We start from the raw sequence: 12660 nt of genomic DNA on the forward strand, positions 1-12660 counted from the left end.
AGTGTCATAGAGGTGGGTTAAGGAGGGACTTGTGGACTTTGGGGAAGAGGATTCATATTTGGTCTTCTTTGGCTGGCCATGGGTTCAGGCGAGCTCCACTTTTCACATGGGGTTGTCACTGAAGAGAAACAAGAGCATTTAGTCATTCCCTCCTTTCTCTTCCCCATTTCCAGAAAACACAGCTAGACCATCCTGTCCAGGTGTGTGGTGCCCTCAAGTACTCCTACCTGCTCAGGTGTTGCAGCCAGAGCTTGAGAGCAAACTTGGTCCCTGTGCTGACCCTTTCTTCGCCCTCTGCTGTGGTTGGGGTAGTCCGCAGCATTGTGGACATGGGCAGGGACAGAGGTTGGGTTTCTCCATTCTCCTGCAGCTCCACTGCACTGTGTAATGACAACTTATGTGTGGGCTGTGCCTTGTGGTTTACAAAGCACTTCCATCTCCATTAGGTCATTTAATCACAATCGTAGGAGGGGGCAGGTGGGGGTTAACTTCATCTTACAGAAGGGAAATGGGTTCAAGATGGAGAAATTACTTGCTCCCTGTAGGAGAGCTGGGCTTGGCTTGTCTTAGCCAGTCAGAGCAAGTTCCATTGAGTTGGATGGCTCTATCTGTAATATTGGGTGCTCTGACCAGTTTATCCCTGACAGCACACAGTTCCCCCACAGCGCAAAGTTCCCCCACAGCACACAGTTCCTGAGAAGGGGACAGAAGCAGAATGTTACCAGTGTGGTGATGTTGGCGTGTTGTGGAAACACTTACGGGACAAAGGGTGGTAGGTCCTGGGGGAGAGTTCTGGTTGTCTCTGTTCCATCCTCTGTGGCAGCCACTGCGGCTGCTACATCTGGTCTCAGCCACATAAAGGCGTTCACCTCACTTGGGTTTGGTTGGATCCTTGCCTAAGGCCAGATATGTTGATCCCTCAGGCAAGCCTCTCCCTGGGAGGTCTGTTTTTGACCACAGCTGACCCACAAGTGGAATAGAGAGTCATGGGACAGGGCTGGGGGGAGGCTGTTGCTGGGTGGTTACTCTCTTACCCTCCTGTAGGTCCCCTCTCCTACCTTTATCAGAGGAAGAACCGATTGCCTGGGCACCTCTGAGCCCCATTTCCTTCTTTCACTGCCAGCCCTACCTGCAGCTGCTGCTGTGACTCCTGGGAGATGACTAGTAGATAGAGAACGATGTGATGATATTTGGGGAATCCCCAGCTCAGCCTAGGTGGGTAGGCCGACTAGGAAGGAAATTGTGAAAACTGAGAACTTGCTCTTTTTGAGATTGCAAAATACAGTTTTGCGGTAAAACAATGCTGGCTCAAAGCTGAGAAACTGGCTGGTAGAGATGGTCCTGCAGGGTCCTGGGTGAGGGAGGTGGGTGTAAAGAACAAGATGTCACCCTCTCCCAAGACAGTGTACTGATGGTAGAAGCTGCTGAGAGTTATTTAGAAGGACCCTCTGTCTTACCTCCCATAACCCCAGAGGGATCCAGCAGAACTGGCCCTGAGCCAGCTGTAGTCCTGTCTCTTCCCAAAGCTCTCGAAGTCCTCCATCCAGCAGCTGGGAATTGGAGAGAGGAGGTTCAAGTACTCCAAAGTTCTAAGGCCCTTTTGTTTGCCCTTCCTTCAGCCCACACCCAGATTTAGGTCTCAGGTTAATGGTGCAGGTTGAGTTGCCTGACTGGTTACCTCCTCCTCCAGTTCCACGTGCCCACCTGCAAAAACAGACCAATGTGTGAGAAGGGACCTCTGGTGGCTCAGTGGTAGTGAGATGGGCTGCCAACCCAAAGGCATACACTTTGAATTTATTAGCTGCACTGACAGGGAGAAAGGTGGCCAATCCTTCCCTTTAATTTTGTTGTAAGGTGCCATTGAGGCGACTAGAACTCATAGCGACCCTATGAACAATGGATCAGGAGCCCTGCCTTATCCTGTCCCATCCTCCCCATCCCGAAAACACTTGATTCCATTGATACTGCCTCTGAAAACCTGTAGGATTAGCTATGTTTCTGAGCAGGTAGCACATAATTATGAGAGGTGGTGGGCTTGGCCCTTGACTCGCTACTGTGTGTTCACACTGCCCTCCCTCTAGTGGACACAGGTGTAGTTGCAGCCCCTAGTTCTAGTGGTCAGGCCACCTTTTTTGCCCACTCACATTTCCATCATCATGGGACTGGGGATAACTATAGGGGTTGGGAGAAGGCAGCTTCCTTAGACTTTGGGCCTTGGTCTCCAGGGTGCTCACCTGGGGGTACCCAGAGATTGGGGGAAACTCTGAGGGTGCGCGTCCGTCGTGTCAGCAGAACACTCTGCTCGCTGGATTGCAGAAGGACAGCCACACCCAAGTCCACACTTCGGTTTGTGGGTAATTCGGTCTGGGGAGCGCTGGGCTGCTGGTCCAGGGCCGCAAAAGGGCAGAAAGGGGGTCGCTAGTAGGAAGAAACCAGCAAATTTAGACTTCTGGATCAGCTGTGCGGGAGTCGGGTAGGGTGGATATGGCCTTTATAAAATGGGCTAACACCTCGTGGTAGAGGCCAAATGGGGCGGACTTGCGGGGCACCCAGGGCTTTTGCTTTCTGCTCCCAGCGTCTCCCCAGGCCTCTGCGCAGCCCTGCACTCCCCGCCGCTGGTCACCACCTCCCCAGACCTGGAGAGGAAGTGTGGTCGAGGCATCTGGGAACGGCCTGTCCGAGAGGACGAGCTGTCCCCGCTTGAAGCTGCAGTGCGTGGGTCGGGGGCAGAGTGCCTGCCCGGCGCCCAGGAGTCCGCACACGCTCCGCGCGAAGCTGGCCGGTTCCGGGTTCCCGGACAGGAGCAGCAGCACCCGCGCGGCGGCCATGGCGGCTCCCGCGCTCCGGACGCCCGGCGCCCTCTGGTGGCCCAGCGGCTCCTCTGCTCCTCCCTCGGGGTCGGGTAGGAGGAAGCCAGGCCTCCCGAACTGGAGGTGGGAAATCAAAACGTAGCCCAGGGGACCGTCAGTGGGTGGAGTGTTACTAGATGGCAAAGAGGAAAACCTCTTCAGCTTCACTTCAGTTCAGTCTCTCCATCTTTTCTGTCTAGAACAGTGATCCCTGGATGAACTTACATGTTAATCTTCCGCCAGCACTTATACATGTATGTTATACTAGGTATCAGCTCGAACTGGTTAAATCTGTCTTCAAGTCAGATACCCAGGAAACATTCTGGATAGTATTAGTCATTTTACACAAAGTGCAACAGAGTGCGGCAGATTCTGTCCCTCCATCTTAACTCCATGTCTTTATCTCCATCTCTGGACCTTCATTTGCCCTGTTGTTGTTGTTGTTATGTGCCATCGAGTCACTTGCAACTCATAGTGACCCCTATGTACAACAGCCCTAAACCCTGCTCTTATCCTATGCCAATCGCACTGTCCTCCGACACACCCATCCTGATTACCCCAGTCACTGAATCAATCCACCTAAAAGGGCCTTCCCCTCCTGCACCTGCCCTGTACCCTACCAAGTATGATGTCCCTCTCCAAGGACCGGTCCCTCCTTACAACATGTCCAAAGTGTGTCAGACAAAGCCTCAGAATCCTTGTCTCCAAGGAGCAGTCTGGTTTAACCCTCTCCAGGATGAATCTGTTTTCTTGGCAGTCCATGATATATTCAATACTCTTCTCCAACACCACAACGCAAAGGCATCAATTTTCCTTCTATCCTCCCTAGTCGTTGTCCAACTCTCTGATGCATAACAAGTGATAGCAAAGACCATGGCCTGTATCAGATCCACCTTGGTCTCCAGAGAGACACCATTGCTCTTCAGTACTTTGGAGAGGTCCCTAACAGCAAACTTCCCCTCACCAATACGTCTTTTAATTTCCTGGCTGCTGGTGTCAAAGAGTGTTGACTGTGGAGCCAAGCAGACGAAGGCTGTGAACAATCTCAATCTCTTCACCATCCATCCTGATGCTGCCAATTGGTTCAGTGGTGAGAATCTTTGTCTTCTTGATATTGAGCCTCAGTCCATATTGAAGGCTGCAGTTCTTGACCTGCAGCAAGTGCTTCAGGTCCTTCTCAGTTTCAGCAAGCAGGGTTGTGTCATCTGCATAATGCAGATTGTTGATTACTCTTCTACAAATCCTGACACCACACTTCTCATAGAGCCCAGCCTCCCGGATAATCTGTTCTGCATACAGGTTGAAAAGGTATGGAGATAGGACACATCCATGGTGTACGCCCTTCCCAGTTCTGAACCATGAAGTGTTTCCCTGCGCTGTTCTGACGACTGCCTCTTGGTCCAACTATAGGTTTTGCATTAGAACGATCAAGTGTTCTGGGATTCCCATTCTTCTCAGAGTTAGCCACAGTTTGTTATGATGCACACTGTCAAATGCCTTTGCATAATCAATGAAACACAGATAGACATTCTTCTGGTATTCCCTGTTTTCAGCTAAGATCCATCTAACATTAGCTACAATATCCCTAGTATCACTACCCCTTCTAAACCCAGCCTGTACCTCTGGCAGTTCTCTGCTAATGTGCTGTTCCAGTCATTTTGAATAATCTTCAGTAGAATCTTCCTTGCATGTGAAATCAATGATATTGTTCTATAGTTTCCATACTCTGTTGGGTCACCCTTCTTTGGAATGGGAACAAATATAGATCTCTTCCAGTCATTTGGCCCCATGGTCATTTGCCCTAGTTCGTCTTAATCATAGTCCACTTGCAATATTACCATAAGTCTCCAAGTAGTCCTGCTTCAAGCTTTTCCTGAACAATTCACTAATTTTTAACCAATTCACATTTTATAGTGCTGCTGAAGTGCGCTCAGTCTAAAACACAACCTGTTGTTTCCCACTACTTTCAGGATAAGGCCAACACCAAGTGTTGCAAGGACCCACCAGTTCTTAACTCTGCCTGTTTCCCTGTTTCAGTTCTGGCAGCACACTCTTTTTCAAGTTTCTCCAAGAAGCAGGATGGCCTCTCATACCAAAGCTTTACCTGGAAAAACCTCTTTCAAACTATAGGTTAAGTGTCCACTTTTGGATTCTTTCTTTCCTGCTTATTAATCCTTTTTCCTTTGGTGCTTCTCTATTCTTAAAACATTCCCACTAAACCTACTGAATTCGTATGCTGAAGAATGTGGACTGAGGAAGACTCATCAACAATCTGCAATATGTAGATGACATAATGTTGCTTACAGAAAGCAAAGATTTGGAAGAATCTGTGATGGAAAACACCAAGAAAAAAAATACAACTTGACCAATCAGTAAACAACATCATAATAAATGGAGGGATGATTGAATTTGTCAAGGATTTCATTTTACTTGGATAAACAGTCAACAACCATGGTAGCAGCAGTCAAGAAGGCAAATAACATATTGCATTGGGCAAATCTGCTACACCTTATCTATAGTGCTAAAGAACAAAGATACCACTTCAACAACTAAGGTGTTCCTGGCCCAAGCGTTGGTATTTTCAAGTGTTTCATATACATATAAAAGTTGGACAGTGAATAAGGAAGACCAAAGAATTGATGCCTTTGAATTGTGGAGCTATGGAAGTGAATCAAATGTTGTATAGACTGCCAAAAGTACAAACAAATCTGTTGGAAGAGAGTGCAGTTAAAAAAATGTTATCAGGAGGGACCAGTCCCTGGAGAGGAGAATCATGCTTGTAAAAAAGTGTAGTGTCATCAAAATAAGAGGAAGACCTTCAACAGGATGGAGTGACACAGTAGCTGTGACAATGGATTGAAGTGCAGCAGACATTGTGAGGGTGGTGCAGGAGCCATCGTAATGGCTATAACAACATACGTGCTTTCTCTTGTCTCTAAATTTAAAAACTCAAATGCATTACTTAAATGTCTAGTAAAAATCAACCTAATAGCTGACCCTCCAGCAGATTTTCAGACTGTAAATCACACAGGAGATTCAAACACTTGCTTTTGTTGTGGCAGCACAACTCCCCCTTCTCTAAATCATGTGAACATATTTATCTCCTCTCATTATGGTATAGAGAAGCTTAGTGGGTAGGGGGTTCAGCTGCAAACCCAAACACCGGTGATTGGAATCCACCACAGGCACTTCCCTCTGTTGTGGTTTAAAGCCTCTGAAAACCTGTTTGGGGGTCTGCTACAAGTCAGTTCCAGCTCAATGGCCATGAGTCTGGCTTTTTCCCTTGTTTAGAAGGCTTTATGTTGTTAGATATCCTCAACAGTGACTCAAAGTGACCATATGAACAACAGATTTGACACCTTGCCTTATCCTGCACCATTGTCAGTGTTGTAATCACTGTGCCAATCTGTTTTGTTGAAGATCTTCCTCTTTCTCTGACCTCCCATCTTTCCCAGCATGGCATCTGTTTCCTGGAACTGCCCTCCCCCCTGACAATATGCTCAAAGTATGTGTGATGAAGTTTCACCATTTTTGCCTCTAAGGAGCATTCTGGTTATACTTCCTCCAAGACAAGTTTGTTCTTTTGGCAATCTAGGCTATATGGTGAAGGCTTATTTAATCTTGTATCCCTAAGGCTGGCAATCAGAAAGCTGGACAGTCATTTCACAGACCTGGTCTGAGTTTTGTGAGGATAATTAACTCTGAGGAAAGTGACCCTACAGAGCCTTTGTCCAATGATACAGTTTTCACAAAGTTTGTGAAATATCTGTATGTAACCTATTGTTGTTGTTGTTGTTGTTGTTGTGTGCCATCGAGTTGTTTGCGACTCATTAAAAAAAAGAGAGAGAGAACTGATGCCTTTGAGCTGTGATGTTGGAGAAGAGTATTGAATACACTGTGGACTGCTAAGAGAACAAACAAGTTCATCCTAGAGAGGGTGAAACCTGGTTGCTCCTTGGCGGTAAGGTTCCTGAAGCTCCGTCCGACATACTTTGAGCATGTTGCAAGGAGGGATCAGTCCTTGGAGAGGGACATTATGCTTAGGAAGGTGGAGGGGAAGATCCACGATGAGATGGATTGACCCAGTCACTGGAGTAATGGGGATAGGTACATCAGAAATGGTGAGGTTGGCACAGGATAGAGCAGGGTTCAGAGCTATTGTACATAGGGTCACTATAAGTCACAGGTGACTCAGTGGCACATAACAACAGACAAACAAGGCTGGCATACAGTAGGTGCTCAATAAATTATCTATATAATATATTATATATAATAATTATATATTATATATATATATATTGTTGTTGTGTTGTTAAGTGACTTCGAGTCACAGGTGACTCATAGCAGCCCTATGAAGGCGAGTCCTCAACGCTTTCATCCTCTCTCCAGGTTCATAGGGTTTCCAGAGGCAAGCTGTTATGGAAGTGGATGCCACTCCTCCTTCCAAATATACATATACACATATGTGTGTGAGTGTGTGTGTGTGTGTGTGTGTGTGTAGTAAGTATCTTGGGGACAGAGATAATATGTTATTTCTTTTTATAGATTGTCTCTAAAATAGTACATAGCAATCAAGAAGCATTCAATTGTTAGAGAAAACAAACAGTGGTAAGAAACTGAAAATATTATAAAACAACAGCTAATTGCTTTAAATGAATGGAAGTCTCCTGCTGGGACAAATTATATCCATGTTAGAATTACCATTCCTCCTCCATGTTCATTCCCTCTCAATTTTACTGTTGTTGAGAATATACACAGAAAAAACCACACACTAGGGCAATAAATTTCTACAAGTACATTTAGTGACATTAATGACTTTTTATTTTTTTTAATGAAAATTTACAGAGATTTTTGATTCCCATTCATTGTTGCACTTTTCTCCCTGCCCCACCCTCACTCTTCTCTTTGAAAAGTAAAAGTCTTTCATTTTTATACAGTCGCTCCCCCCACTCCACTATGCAGCCTTCGTTCTGGACTCGTCATGACAATAATACCTAATCATATGTCCCTTTTAAACAGTTCTCTCCTTCATCTGTTTCAATGCAATATAAATTCCTCCCCTCCTTCTCTGCCTTCCCTCAACTCCAATGTCAGTTCTGTTTTACAGCAGTGGCCCTATGCAATATCTGTCCTTTTGTGACTGAGATGTTTTACTCAGAATAATGTCCTCCAGATCATCCATTTTGCTAATTTTTCATGAGTTCCTTGTTTTTCAATACAGCATAGTATTCCATTGTGTGAATATACCACAGCTTCTCTATCCATTTGTTTGTTGATAGGTTGTTTCCAACTCTTTGCTATTGTGAAGAAAGCCAGGACAAACATGGGTGTGCATATATCTGCTTGGGTGGCAGTTCTGGTTTCTTTGGGGTATATTCCCAGTAGTGGAATTGCTGGGTCAAATGGTATTTCTATTTGCAACTTTTTGAGAAAGCGCCATACTGCCATCCAGAGTGGTTATACCACATTAATGACTTTTTGAGTTGTATAGCCATTTTTACACTTTTGAGGTTTTTGTTCCTTTCTCATTAACTTTAATTTACTGCCTCCTAAGGTTCTTCTTTAACCCTTTGAGATCAAATTGTTACTTTGGTCTTATAGAGATCTTCTTGTTTTTGTTGTATACCATAGTGTTGGAACTGACCCATAGCTGACCCTCTGGCAGGTTTTCAGAGGCAGTTAATCACACAGGAGATTGCCTACCCTTCTACGGAGCAGCTGGTGGTGTCGAACTACCTGCCTTCAGGATTACAGCTCAGCTTCTTACCACTAGGCCCACCGGAGCTCCTTTAGAAGAACATAATGCTCAGGGAAGACACTTTTAGTAATTAAACCATTCAGTTTTAAGATGGTCTCCAGGGATATTTTTAGTTTTGACGTTTAAAGATTTCTTGGGTCAGAAAATGTAGAGCTCATAAGAATTTGAAATCCTGCTCTGTATTTCCTCCTCTTTTGATCAGGATTCTTCTGTGAAATCTTTGATCAAAATGTTCAGTAATGGTAGCCAGGTGTCACCCAGTTCTTCTGGTCTCATGACAAAGGAGGTAGCTGCTCATGGAGGCAATTATTCAGATATTTCATATCCTCCTCCTACTGACTCTCCCCCCTCCCCACCCATTGCTCAAAGGAAATAAAGACCAATACTGCCTTGGAAGGTCACTTGCAAGCTTGTGCAATTAACCCAAGCACTGTACAATAAACTAGGAGGTAAACAGAAGCACTAAACACATTACTAAGCTATGTAACTTGGATCCCCCATGAAACTATGACTCTAAAACCCCAAACCAAGGAACCCAATCTCATGAGATTTTGGTTGTGCATAAACAGCCTCAGCAGTTTGTGTGTGTCTTTGCTATGTTTCATGTAACTTCTGCCAATTCAACTTTTTATAGGTACACAACTTGTTGACAATTACAATAATAATGCAATCATATCCTTGTGTGATTTTTTCCATTGTCATCATCCTCCCTTTCCCACTCTTGGTAACCACTAATAAATTAGCTTTCTATATATTTACTTCCTGTTGTCTTTTTATATTGAGGTCATATAATATTTGCCCTTTTGTGATTGGCATGCTTCACTCTACATGTCTTCACATGCTACCCAAACTGTAGCCTGTATCATCAAGATTTTATTCTCTTGGCTGCGGCTCTTCAAGACACAGAGCTTGAGGCTGGTGTCAGATAACCGCGCAGGTACTAGCCGACTGACCGACTTGGGCCCAAGTGACCCTGACGTCCAGCGGCACCTGTGGGCCAATGGCGTGCTTGGCGCTGCCCCTCAGCGCCTTCACACAGCTCTTGCTGCTCTTCCTGGTGCAGCAGCCCCTCAGGACAGTTTGCTCTCAGAATTCAAACAAAACTCATGAAGAGTGCCTGAAAAATGTGTCGTGTCTTTGGTGCAACACCAACAAGGCATGTCTGGACTACCCAGTCAGAAAAATCTTGCCACCTAGTTCTCTTTGTAAGCTGAGTCCTGCACGTTAGGGTGTTTGTTGGGTGAACTTCGAGGCATTGAACACTGCAATGTCAGTGGTGGGAGGCACCATTATCCCTGGGGTTTCGATTTGTTGTTGTTGCTGCTGCTGCTGCTTGAGGAAGAAGAGCCACAAGCCAGACAAGAGTGAGAAGGCCATGCGGGGGTGCAGGATCCACCAGGAGGAAAGGAGGGTAGAGATGAAGTCAAGATGAGATCAGGAAAAAATACAGTTTAAAGAACACCCATATGCCAGGTTTGAAAACAACTGACCAACCCGGACTCACCCACAGTCCCAGTGCTTCTCGGTGAGATGGGGCCATGTCCATGCAGCTCACCTGCAGGACCATCCTCTGCATCCTTCTCAGTCCTACCCAGTGAGGTGGGAGCCACATATACTCCCCCAAATGACAAAATTGGCTTGTCCCTGCAGCCTGGGAGCTCGCTCCCTCTTATTTCTGTCTAGACACTTGAGACATTAGACCACTGTTCTTTCTGAGGAGGATATTTGCACATTTCACTCTTGAATTTATAAACATATTTCAACTGAGCTGTCTATAGAATTTTCACTTTACTCACGAACAAGCTTCATAGAGTATGGATGAAAGTACTTTTTTACTTCAGTTATGAAGAGAACTGCACAGTTCCCCACCATTTCTCTCAGCATCAATCTGTCAGCATTACTGTCTGTTTACATTCCACACACACATTCATTCCAGTCGGTTTCTGTTAAAGTACAGGATCTCAGCACAGTTAATTTTGACTGTGCTAAATAGCATCAAGGAATGGTTAAAATAACTTTTTTTTTCTTGGAACTTTCCCCCTACCTAATAGATTTCATAAATGCAAAAGGTCAGATTTTGTAAAAAAAAAAAATTTTATTCTCTTACTAAGTAGTGTTCTATTGCATGCACTTACTGTATTTTGCTTATCTGTTCATCTGCTGCTGGATATTTAGCTGGGGTTGCTTTGATTTTTTTTGCCTTTGACTATGGGAATAGTCTCATAGCCACTCATAGTGACCCTATGTACAACAGCCCTAGGGTCGCTATGAGTTGCAAGGGACTTGATGGCACATAACAACATGTGAATAGTCTCACAATGAACACCAGTGTACAAATGTCTTTTTGACTCTCGGCTTTCGAGTCTTTTAGGTATATGCTATCAGGGAGCTGGTGGGTCGTCTGATAGTTAAAACACCACCACTCACTGCCACTGAGCTGATACCAACTCAAAGAAGAGAACCTCGAGTGGGTTTCCGAAGCGGTAAATCTTAGCAGGAGATGAATGCTCACTTTCCTCCTGTGGAGAATCCTGAGGATTCAAACTGCAGACTTTTTGGTTAGTAGCTGACAGGCTATGCACCATGCCACCAGGGCAGGAAACATCAAAATAAGATGGAAGGAATAGAGTCACTGTACCAAAAAGAACTGATTGAAGCTTAATCATTTTACTTGAGAGTATATGATCAAGAACCAGTGGTAATTAAGGAAGAAGTCCAAGCTGCCCTGAAGGGACTGATAAAAATAAGTTTCTAGGAATCAATGGAATACCAGTTGAAGCTCTTTCAACAAAGAGATGCACCCTGGATATGCTTGCTGACCTATGTATGCAAAGAAATCTGGAAGACAATGACCTGGCCAACCTACTGGAGCAGATTCATATTTGTGTCCATTAAAAAAAGTGATCGAACAGAAAGCAGATATTCTCAAATAATACTATTGTTGTTTGTTGTTGATTGTTGTCAAGTTGAGCACAAATCATAGCTACGTTATGAACAAAAGGCCCGAAGCCTTTCTATAACTCGTCCTTTATCAGAGTTTGTAGTGTTTCCAGAGGCATGTTGTTTAGGAAGTGGATGCCACTCCTGCTTGTAAACCTGTCTTAAACTGGGAGCTCCAGCAAACACTGTCCACCATGGATGGGTAACTGTTACGGCATACTACTATTGTTGTTATGTGCCGTCAAGTAGTTTACGACTCATAGCGACCCTATGTTATTATTAGTATCACATAATTAAAATCTTGCTGAAGATAATTAAGAATGGATAGAGTAGTGCATCAAAGAAGAAATGTGAGAAATTAAAACTAGATTTAGAAGAGGCTGTGGAATGAGAGTTGTAACATTGCTGATGTCAGATGGATCTTGGCAGAAAGCAGCGAATACTAGGAAGATGTTTACTTTCTAGAAACAGTTTTACTGACTATACAAGGACATTTGACAGGTGCAGATCATAGTAAATCATAGGTAACATTGTGAAGAGCACACTTAATTGTGTTCATGCCAAACCTGCACATACATCAAGAAGCAGTTGTTCAAACACAACGGGGATGGATACTGAGTAGTTTAAAATCAGGAAAGGTGTTCCATCAAGGTTGTGGTCTTTTATTATACCTATTCAATTTGTATCCTGAACAAATAATTTCATTTTATTTGATCGACAATCAACACCCTTGGGAGCAGCAGTCAGGAAATCAAATGCCCTGTTGCTTTGGGAAAATTTTCAGTTAAAATCTCTTTCAAGTGCTAAAGACAGTTTAAAAACTAAGGTGTGCCCAACCCAAGCTGTGGCATTTTCAGTTGCTATATATGCATGTGAAAGTTGGACAATGAATAAAGAAGATGCCTTTGAATTGTGCTGTTAGGAAAGGGTAATCCTGTGGACTACGGACTATGAACAAACAAATCTGACTCGGGAGAAGTGTGGTCAGAGTGCTCATCAGAGACAAGGATGGTGACACTCTGTCTCACACACTTTGGGCATGCAATCAGGAGCTAGTCCCTGGAGAAGGGAATCATGTTTGGAAAAGTAGACTGTCATCGAAGGAGAGAAGGA

At 44.6% G+C, this 12660-nt stretch overlaps 1 protein-coding gene across 1 annotated transcript; it reads right to left on the minus strand.

Annotated features, from left to right (window-relative positions):
* Positions 1-17: 17 nt before the first annotated feature.
* Positions 18-2828, minus strand: NUDT17 (nudix (nucleoside diphosphate linked moiety X)-type motif 17). Its single transcript, XM_006903802.1, is given in 9 exon segments — positions 18-61; positions 64-98; positions 228-380; positions 760-896; positions 1130-1228; positions 1458-1550; positions 1679-1704; positions 2235-2418; positions 2637-2828. Coding segments are annotated over 9 exon segments (963 nt in total).
* Between the last annotated feature and the right edge of the window lie 9832 nt (positions 2829-12660).

This window comes from Elephantulus edwardii, unplaced genomic scaffold (assembly GCF_000299155.1).
Source record: "Elephantulus edwardii isolate Elephantulus edwardi_28Jun2011 unplaced genomic scaffold, EleEdw1.0 scaffold00260, whole genome shotgun sequence".
Taxonomy (NCBI): domain Eukaryota; kingdom Metazoa; phylum Chordata; class Mammalia; order Macroscelidea; family Macroscelididae; genus Elephantulus; species Elephantulus edwardii.